The sequence below is a fragment of the Benincasa hispida genome, unplaced genomic scaffold, assembly GCF_027475165.1.
Source record: "Benincasa hispida cultivar pf3 unplaced genomic scaffold, pf3_genome.v1.1 HicScf1041, whole genome shotgun sequence".
Classification (NCBI taxonomy): domain Eukaryota; kingdom Viridiplantae; phylum Streptophyta; class Magnoliopsida; order Cucurbitales; family Cucurbitaceae; genus Benincasa; species Benincasa hispida.
Window position 1 is genome coordinate 1 of NW_028325347.1, and position 10,585 is coordinate 10,585.

The 10,585-nt window shown below is 32.7% G+C and overlaps 1 protein-coding gene across 1 annotated transcript; it reads left to right on the forward strand.

Annotated features, from left to right (window-relative positions):
- The first annotated feature begins 2,860 nt into the window (after window positions 1–2,860).
- Window positions 2,861–8,566, forward strand: DMR6 (2-oxoglutarate (2OG) and Fe(II)-dependent oxygenase superfamily protein). Its single transcript, XM_039040061.2, has 4 exons — window positions 2,861–3,250; window positions 3,330–3,577; window positions 7,633–7,957; window positions 8,038–8,566. The coding sequence occupies exons 1-4, from the start codon at window positions 3,053–3,055 to the stop codon at window positions 8,293–8,295; spliced, it is 1,029 nt and encodes a 342-aa protein (XP_038895989.1). The 5' UTR covers window positions 2,861–3,052; the 3' UTR covers window positions 8,296–8,566.
- Window positions 8,567–10,585: the final 2,019 nt, after the last annotated feature.

Genomic DNA, 10,585 nt, shown 5'->3' on the forward strand with positions numbered 1-10,585 from the left:
TGGGCCAAAATACCGTTTTGCCCTTGTAATTACATCTAACTCCTTAAGTACCACTAATTCCTCTAATGAACAATAAGTCATAATCCCACTGACCAAGTCCACTCGGGCTAGGAGAGGATGTGGCCACTGTGTTCAAGACCCGGAATCAACCTTTAAGGGAGCAATTTATCTACATGCCCCTGCATCGGGGAAGGAGTGAATTCTGTTTTGTGTAGCTGAGCTCCTAGCTTTCCAATCAAACGAATCCCCAAAATGGTAGGCTTGTTGAGTTGGTAATCTGGCCACTCTCACCCATATAAATCAAAGGACCACCTTCATGAGCAGGAGTTCACAACTCACTCATGATTCAGGTCATGTCACCTATAGTCATCCTAGTGAATTGTAAGTCTCTATTATTAACGATGTTATATAAAGAGACTAATCATTTTGTGGTTTGGTCTTATACAAACTCTTTGTATAGGATACCCCCGCTCGCATGTCTCCACATGAATGATCAGGATCAGATCATTTGTAGCACTTTACAATACTTGTAACACCTACAAAGCAGGTCGTATCCGTAGTGTCACCAGGATAAGGTACCCAACCTTATCCATCTACTACAGACCATTTAGGTTATTATTTAAATAATATCCACTTGTATAACTCTACATACTTATTTAAATTACATGAAATAACCTCAGATCTTAGTTTATTGAATTGAGTATATGCTTATAAAATAACACTTATTTTATTAACAACAATATGTTTATGCAGAGTTTACAAACTACAAGATTACAAGGAGATTTAGGACACCATTCTCAATAGTTAACTCAACAAGTTGACCTCAAAGGGTCATGAACCTCGTCACTAAGTCGAGATGCTCTACTCGATTGTCCCCATCCTTGTTGAAGATATATGTCCATGCTTAAAATACTGACACAAAAAGGAAAACAAATCAAAAGCAAAAGAACGCTCTAACTAGAAATTTAACTAAAGAAACATCAATGGCTTCCCCGGCAACGGTGCCATTTTTTGACAGGCCCGAAACTTACGTCGTTAATAAGCTTCAAACTTGATCAAAGGAAAATTTGTATATCCCAAACTACTCCTATCACTACAAAGATGTAGCAACAGTGGTAAGTTCGAGTCGATCCATAAGGAAGTGCGATTTGTTTCGTTAAGTTAATTTTCTAACTAGAGTGGTAAATGGGGTTTGTGTGGAAGAGATATATGCGTGAAATTAAAAATATAAAGGTAAATGTAATATGAAATATGAGTCTATCTAATTTCTAGAGCAAGAGAGAGTTTCCTATGTAATTTCTTTCATTAGGCATCAATTAATTATACTGAATTTGTCAACCACTCAACCTATTAGAAAATCTAAGCCTAATTAGCCAAATTCGATATTAAACCAAATTAACCCTAATTCAATTTACAATTCTTCCTTCTTAGTGGCATACAAGTTAAAATTGAATTGCATTACGAAAGAGTTCAATTGTTGAGACATACTACAAGCTGGAAAAACCATATCTTATAGCATGTTTGTTTGGAAAAGATTATATTAGGACATACATGCATTTGGTCAAAAAAAGTCTAGACTTCATACATGCGATCCTAATACGTACAACTTAATCAATCAATATTGTATAGGCTATGACAATTTTGCAAACAAGAACTTCGATAAATTAATTTGTCAGATCAATTTATAAAAATTTCATTAAGATTAAATCAAATCATCCCAAAGAGTTCACAACAATTAAGTTAAATTAATTAGAAAACCTTCAAGAAAATAAACATACGGCTCTTGCTCAACAGAAATTAGATAGGAGTTACTTTTTAATTCATAGATAAACCTAAGATACACGTCTGATCCATCAATTACAACCCAAAATAAAAAGAAAAACTAACCTAAAGATATTAAAATCTAAAGGGAAATGAAGAAGAATGAAATTTAACTTCAGCCTCCATTGGTTCAGCCTCAAGATTTAGCATGTTTCGACCTAAAACCGAAGAGAGGTGTTTATAAAATTCTTCGCAGCGTTGCAACGCTAGAAACAACGTTGCAATGCTCGACAGAAGAGGGCCACGAGTGTCAGGGAAAGCATTGCAACGCTGAGCATTCTATCAAAAACTCGATACTCGATGTACGATGCTCCTTTACTCGATGCTCGACGCTTGATTACTCGATAGCATTTTACTCGATTATACTCGACAATCTTTTACTCGATGGTACTGGATGATACTCGATGGCCTTTTACTCGATTACTCGATGGTTGATTATACTCCATAGAACTCGATGGCATTTTGGTAATTTCAACTCCTTTGAAGCCCCGACGCTCAAATCAACTCCAAATTGCTTCAAATTAACCCCGATTGGCTCCAAATTACCAATTCTACCTCTTGGTTGCTCGATGCCTACAAAATAGGGAAATAAACACGTAAAATCCAATAACGAGCCCGAATTAAGCTAGGAATAATAACTTTTTTTTAGAGCTATCACTCAACAAATGAAAATTAATATTAATTGAGGAAGAAATTGAATACATGACCTTCTTGGACCACATAATCTATTGGCCTAAAAAGTTAAGATAGTAGATGAAGAAAAATTTAATATTATATCACCCGATAGTGTGTTAAGTTTATATATGAAATAATGGGTGAAGACAAATTTAATATTATATCACCTAACAATGTATTAAATTTGTACATGATATATCATCTAATTTGATAGATTCAATCTAGTTGAACCATTTTAACAATGAAATTAATCTATATAATTAAATTGAATACTTTATATTTTGATGTTTAAGAATGTTTTAATTTCTTTTACTACATTACAAATATCTACTAGTCATAGCAACAAATTAAATTAAATTAGTATAGGGAGAATAAAAAATAGAAAAAGAGATTTGCAGAGGTTAATGGAGGAAAAAAAAACGGGTAGATGAAGGGTAAAATTGGAAAATGGGAAAGAATTGGATATGCAAAATCTGAGAGGAATTTATATATAAATAGGGTAGAATTGGATTGGAAGTGGAAGAATAAGGAGTAAGGTGGAGGGGATTGTTAAGAAATGGATATCCAACTATTGTGTTCATGGGAACGCCACGAGAAGTTGCCGGAGAAGTATGAACGGCCTGAATCGGATAGGCCGCGGCTGTGGGAGGTGTGTGATTGGGACAACGTTCCAATCATCGACATGGGATGCGAGGAGAGAGGGAGGATTGTGAAGGAAGTGGGGGAGGCCTGCAAGTCCTACGGTTTTTTCCAGGTTTTAGAGATTAGTAGTAATAATTAGGGAATATTGTTGTGTTGTGTTTTGTTTTGTATGTACTTATAATTTATTATAGGTTATCAACCATGGTGTGAGCAAGGAGTTGGTGGAGAAAATGATAGGAGTTGGGAAGCACTTCTTTGAGCTGCCGCTGGAGGAGAAGTTGAAATTTTATTCCGACGACCCTTCCAAGACCGTCAGACTCTCCACAAGTTTCAATGTCCGGAAGGAGCAATTTCACAACTGGAGGGATTATCTCAGACTCCATTGCTATCCTCTCTCCAACTACTCCCCTCATTGGCCCTCTAACCCACCTTCCTTCAGGTTCCTCTCTTTTCTCTCTCTCTCCTTTTTCATCCCATACATCTATAATTCTCTATTACAACACATACACTACTCTACAAAAATTCAATTCAATTTCTATTACTTACTGCATGTTTATGTTTATACTTATTTTATCTTTCCTTCTATCATCTCTCTGTCATCTTTTCTATTATAATACAAATTTAATTATCAGATAGACTGTTTTATCTTTATTAAATTAGAATCCGTACAGAATAGATTTCTAACTGAAAAAACTACCCTCTATATATATATATATATATATTTTGTTAAATAAGAAAAGGTGAGTGAACAATATTAAGTCTATAGAAAAGACATTACATAGAATTAAATAAACCAATGAATGGGGCTAAGTAGCATAGGTATAGGAGGCAGTCGTTTTTAATTTCTCTTCATGAACAGCAATAGGAGATGGAGTAATCCACAAGAACTACACATTTGAAGAATTGGGTTTAGAAAGGATTCAATAAACCAAATGGGACTCAGTTTTAAACTAGTGAAAAATGTTAAGCCACACACTTGAATTCAATAACGAAATTATAGGGGGAAAAAAAGGAAAAAGCAAATTGTGGAATCCTATATATTTTGTTGTTATTATTATTATTATCTTGTAAAATGAGAGAAGAAAATGGCAGATATTTTGTTAAAATGAAGACGAGAAATTAGGAGATGGAAAAACATCTTTATTTTATTTTAGTATATGTGTGTTTTCAATCTTGTTTGCTTGTGTCATGAAATTGTAGAAGAGAATTGTGAATTGGGTTGGGGGGGGGGGGGAAGTGGACAACGACCATTGACTCCGACAGGACAAGTAGGGTCCACGTAGTGGAAATTAGAAGTGTGCACCCACTTCAAGATTACGAACTTTAGGGATCTTCTTTCTCTCACCGTAGACAAACACAAACTTGAGAAATTATTCTACAGTACCGCACCTCCATTCATTGATTGTAGAGTCTATAAAATAAGTAAAAGTAATAAATTAATAAATTATTTAATAACATTTTAAATATAAAGGAAAGAAATTGGTACTAAGGGTATTATTATATTCTCTCTCTCATAAATTTGGTCTATGTCTATTAAAATGGACGGCTGTGACGGCACCCATCTGCAAAACCCCCCCAATTCACACAACCCCACTCTCGTTTCAGTGGGCCCCATCCCATTTTCGGTTTAGTTTTTTAATACCTCACCTATGACGTCATCGCTCTAACCGCGTTGACGTAACCATCCCAATCATCCAACGCCCAACAATGCAACACGCCATCTTTCACGGATGCTCGTACTCCCACTATTTCGTACTTATCTTTTATGTTATTTTAAGTTTAAATGGGACAAATGTTTTATTTTAGGACAAACTTTTAAATATATTCTTTTTAGTTCTTAAATTTTAAATATTATTTTATTTTAATCTTTAAATTTTTAAAATAATTATTTTAATCTTTGAATTTTTAAAAATTTTTATTTTGGCCTTTGATATATTAAGATTTTGTTAAATTTTTTATAAAATGACAAAATGACTTATATTTTTGGATAATTAAACTATCAAAATTAGTTAGACTAAAAAATCTAGTATTTCAATTTTAAATAAGATAACAAAACTAGAGAATTTAAAAGACGGGTTTAGTTTAAAATTTTGATCGTTCAGTATTTTGACGTCTATTAGTTATCATTTTACTTCACTTTCATCTTACTTAATATATCTAAAGCCAACTCATCCAAAAATACAAGCTCCCTCACACTTCTCGTAAAGAGTTAACATATTTTTAATATTATGAACTAAAATAAAAAGTTTAGGGATTAAAACAAACATGTTTTAAAGTTTATAGATCAAAATAAAACAAGATTCAAAGTGTAGGGATTAAAATAGGATTTAAACCTTTATTTTATTTTAAACTTTTCACCTTCTTTTGTTGTTCCTATGAAATATTCATTCTTTTACCAAAATAATATATCAAGGCTAAATTATAAAAATTTCCTTCAACTTTGCACAACTATCAAAAGTTTAAAAAATACCTTTAAGTTTTTAAAAATAGTTCAAAAAAATTGTACTGTTAAATTTAGATGGAAACCGTTAATATTTTGTTTAAAAAATACCTTTAAACTTTTAAGTATTTCAAAAATACCATTAAATTTAAAAAAATATATATATTAAAAAATACTCTTACTGTTAATATATGAACAAAAAAATGCAAAAATACCTCTAAACTTTTAAAAGTGAAATTAATACCACCCTTAACCTTAAAAACAATAAAATAAAAATGGTCTTACTATTTACTTACAAGTTACACCTGGTCACCTCCCTATTCTATTTTATCTTTCTTCCCTACTCTGTTATATAGCCTAACACTTTTCTATCTTCACAATTCTCTCTCTCATTTGATTAAACGTTTAACTTTTGTTTATCTCATAAGAAAATGCCCCTTCAGTTAAAGTACAACTATTATAATCAAAAGGAAAAGAATTATGGAAGTACCCGAACCCTTAGGACTTATATGTTTTAAAAAAGTTATATGTTATTAGTTGAGTGTGCTAATAGTTAAATATATCATTTTTGTATTTGATCATTGATTGTTTTAGTAAGTTTTAAGGAGAGATTTTGACTTTGAAATTTTGTGAGATTTCGTAAGATTTTGAATGTTCAAGGTTATTTATTGAACCGAGTATCAATTGTTTGTGTTCATATACCAACAATAAGGGCTTTTTTTTAGTTAAGAGTATTTAAAATTGTTTTGAAAGTTAAAGAATATTTTTGAAACATAATTCTAAGAATTTCCATAAAAAACCAACGATAATGGTATTTTTGAACTTAAATTTAATAGTATTTTTTACGCAAATTACAAGGTTGAGAGGCATTTTGAATAACTTTAGCCATATAACAATGCAAGAATGGATAACTAAACTATTATTATTTAATAGTAATTATTTAATACCTAACTTTCATTACAAGTCATTAAACACCTCTTTTTTAATTACTTCTTAAATTTCTCTCTCTCTTAATAAAAAAATTGCAAACATAGATCGCAATAATTCACCAAATATTTTAATGTTTCAAAATAGTCTCAATCGAACTTTCTTTATGTGTGAGATCTACTTGATGGAATTTCTTCACATATAAAAAAAGGCTAAACTATAAAAAAAAACACTTTTAAATTTATATTTTGTGTCAAAATTATCCTTAAATTTTCAAAAATACTCTTCAACATTTAAAAAAAGTTCAAATACACCTTTATTGATAGTTGTGGATAGAATCGTTAGTGTTTTGTTTAAAAAATACCCTTTAATTTTTATTTTTTTTTAAAAAAAATACTCTTAAACTAAAAAAATCAATAATATTGTTAATATATGAATACAAAATTTTAATATTAATTTAAAAAATATCTTTAAACTTTTAAAAATATTTTTAACATAAAATAGAAAGTTTTTGGAGTATTTTGTATAATTGAATTTAAAAAGAGAAAGGGTGGGATGAGAGTTGGGGTTTCAGTGGTTATAAATAAGAATAAGGACTTTTGCAATGAATTAATTGTGAATATGAATTCCTAGAAAAGAAAAGAGTGATTGTGAAATGTAGGTATAGTTTTTATTGATGTATCAGAAGAGAGGGACCAAGAAGTAAAGTTGGGTTGAGCTTAGTATTTGAATAAATCAAATGTAGGAAGAAGAAATACTGAATGAAAAGAAAAACTGTAAAGGGACGTTTGGAATAATGAGTTAATTATTATATTTCTAGGTTATGATAGTTTGTGTTTGGATGTAGATCATTTTAGTTTGGATTATAATAGTATTCGTTTAAGGTATAAACTATTTTAATTTGAGAAGAAAATAGTAAACACTATAGAAAATAATAAAAAAGTGATGAATGTAAAATAGTAAAGAGTAAATAATAAATATTGTAGCAAAATGAATTTTTGAAATAATTGACCGTAACTAATTGGAGATTTTGAAATAATATTTACTGTAACAAGAGATAATTATTATATTTTGATGATAATTTTTGTCACGAACGTCTCGTAAAAATGTAATGATGATTATGATAGGGAAATAGTGAGTGAATATTGCATGGAAGTACGGAAACTTGGGTACAGAATAGAGGAGCTGATATCGGAGAGTTTGGGGCTGGAGAAGGAATACATAAGGGAGGCGTTGGGTGAACAAGGTCAGCACATGGCTATAAATTGTTATCCGCCCTGTCCCCAGCCGGAACTCACCTACGGACTCCCTGGCCATACGGATCCCAACGCCCTTACCATTCTCCTTCAAGACCTCCACGTCGCCGGCCTCCAAGTCCTCAAAGACGGCAACTGGCTCGCGGTCAATCCGCACCCCAATGCCTTTGTAATCAACATAGGCGACCAATTGCAGGTACCTTAAAGCTTTTCATTTTAAGTCATTTCCACAATCAATTTCAATATTTCATATATATCTGGATTGGACCCCTGCAGGCATTGAGCAATGGCGTGTACAAGAGCGTGTGGCACCGAGCGGTCGTCAATGTGGACAACCCCAGGCTGTCCGTCGCTTCTTTTCTCTGCCCTTGTGATGATGCCCTCATTACTCCTGCACCGCCCCTCACCCAAAATGCTCATGGACCTGCCCCCATCTACAGACCCTTCACCTACGCCGAGTACTACAATACATTTTGGAGCAGAAACTTGGATCAACAGCATTGCTTGGAACTATTTAAAAACCACCCTCCTTAATTTTATTGAACCCTTTCCATCCATAATTCCACATGTTAACGCTAATTTGATCTACAAAGGATGATTCCACACACCCCCTTTTTTAAACTAAACTTTTTGGCCCAGTCAGCCCCCATTTGGCTTTGCTCTGCCGTCTCCTTTGGGGTGATGTTGTGTCAAATCATCTCTCATTACCTACTTACATCATCAACATGGCTGTTAATGGCATCTTATTAAAATTGAAATAAAAAATTGAGAAATAATTAAAATATCTTAAATGGTAGAGAACAAATAGTCACGGGCATAAAATTTTCGTAAACTAAAATTAGCATTTTAATCTGCTTAACACTATATCATGCATCCCACAATTTATATTAAGTTAAGACGATTATTGGCAACTTCCCACTTTATTATGCATTTGATTGTCATGTATTTTATTGATTAAACGCTGTGTTAAGAACTAAGTGCAAACTTAGTTTCCAAGTTAATTAAATTTGGTTTTAATTTTTAATATATGTTAGTGGGTTAATTTAGAGTGGTGCCTTCTATATAGGAGGATAGTTTAGTGAGATTGATGGATGAGAATTTCAAGGTTAGTAATAGAGTTTTAAGATTGTCACACCCCCTCTCGAGCTCACCTCGCGAACTTGAAATGAGGCGTGAAGACAATAAATACTACCCTTTTGTGATACTTACTGCCCATCTAAACCTATTCGCTCACTAAACTTAAAGCCAAGTAAATAAATAACAGTCGTTTGACTTCACTTATTTTATTACAAACAGTATAACATTTATATAATTCCCAAACTTAGCTCAACAATTCTAGACTCTTAACTATAAATATTTACAACAATAGCTTAAATCTGAAAGTGTGGCTATGGCGTGGTATACCTTGACCTTAACAGCATTTTGGAACTCTTCATCATTCGCTAACTGAAAAGGAAAACATAAAAGAAAAGAATGAACTTCAAGAAGTCCAATGAGTGGTAACAGCTTAATGAGTCTCTTTCAACTCATAACAATAAAAGCACGAGTCTGGGGATTCATTTTTAAATTTACCACTAGGGAAGTTAAATTTGGATGATAGTTAGCCCTACCTTTCACTACAAAACTTATTTATATACAGCATACATTACATACAGACCATTCCACAATTATTAACATACCTTAAACCTATTTATAACTTCTACACCTAAAGCTTGACTACTACCCTTCACTACCGGTGTTTGCGAGCCTTGCATATACATCCTTATCTTTTTGCATGAACTGCAAACTTTTTTTTTTAAAGTGACCAAGTTGTTTAATTTTATAACATACATTTGTTCCCTTCAGGCACTGGCCCTAGTGATGCTTGCCACAAGATGAACAATAAGGTTGCACATCTACACTTGCCACTTATTCTTTGAGTTGTGTCTTACATGGCTTCCCAGACAAAACTATAGGAAAGATAGGGTCTCCTCACCCTTGGTTTTCTCTTCCTGATTTTATTCTTGAATCAGGCCTTAACTTGAAAATTCCTCCACTCATGACTCTAGGTGTAAATTTCCTATTTAACTATTCATGTGGTCTATTTGAGGAATTGCCCACACGAACATCCTTTTTTTTCGTTTACTTTATCTCTTCTTCCCAACAAACTTTTCTTCACTCTTTTAGCTATCTCTATCAGGTTTGGAAAATCTCTCCACTCTGCACTTACTATGACAGAGGTTCGAATTTCATCTTATAATCCATCCTCGAACTTTCTACACTTATCAGCTTCGTTTTCAAATAGAACAGTGGCACACCTAAATAGTTCCTTAAACTTTTCTCTATATTGTTATGAACCCTATACCACCCTCAAAATTCATTTCATTTTTCACTACATAATGACTTTGGATAAAACTCTTCACAGAAAGCTTCCTCGAACTTTTCTCAACTTAAGGAAAACGTGATCAGAAATGCCATCAATTTGGAAGGAAACAGTAGGTTGCGTCAGTTTTTTTTTTTTTTTAAAAAAAAAACAGAGTAATCAGGGAAACTATGGAAATTCGAAGCCATCCGAGGTAATTTGTGGACTTTAAACCTACGGGAAATTTAATCTAGGGATAGCTAAAGAGTTTTATGGAAGAAATTTGGGTGGTTTCAGGGTTGGATTGAAAGAAATCAGAGTTTAAAATCATAGTAAAAGTTGGCCGAAAACAGAGTAGTTATACAAAGGCCTTAAGTTGTCCCCATCGACAAATTCTTTAATTTTTGAGCTATTTAAGTGCTACCATGCCAAGATTGAGATCCAATTAGTATCTTACAGAGGTTATGACACTAAAAGTGAATT

Excerpts from the sequence above, each read along its gene's own strand:
- DMR6 (XM_039040061.2), top strand. The coding sequence starts at position 3,053 with ATGGATATCCAACTATTGTGTTCATGGGAACGCCACGAGAAGTTGCCG. Across the intron at positions 3,251-3,329 it reads AGTCCTACGGTTTTTTCCAG|GTTATCAACCATGGTGTGAG; the intron begins GTTTTAGAGATT and ends AATTTATTATAG. Across the intron at positions 7,958-8,037 it reads ACATAGGCGACCAATTGCAG|GCATTGAGCAATGGCGTGTA; the intron begins GTACCTTAAAGC and ends GGACCCCTGCAG.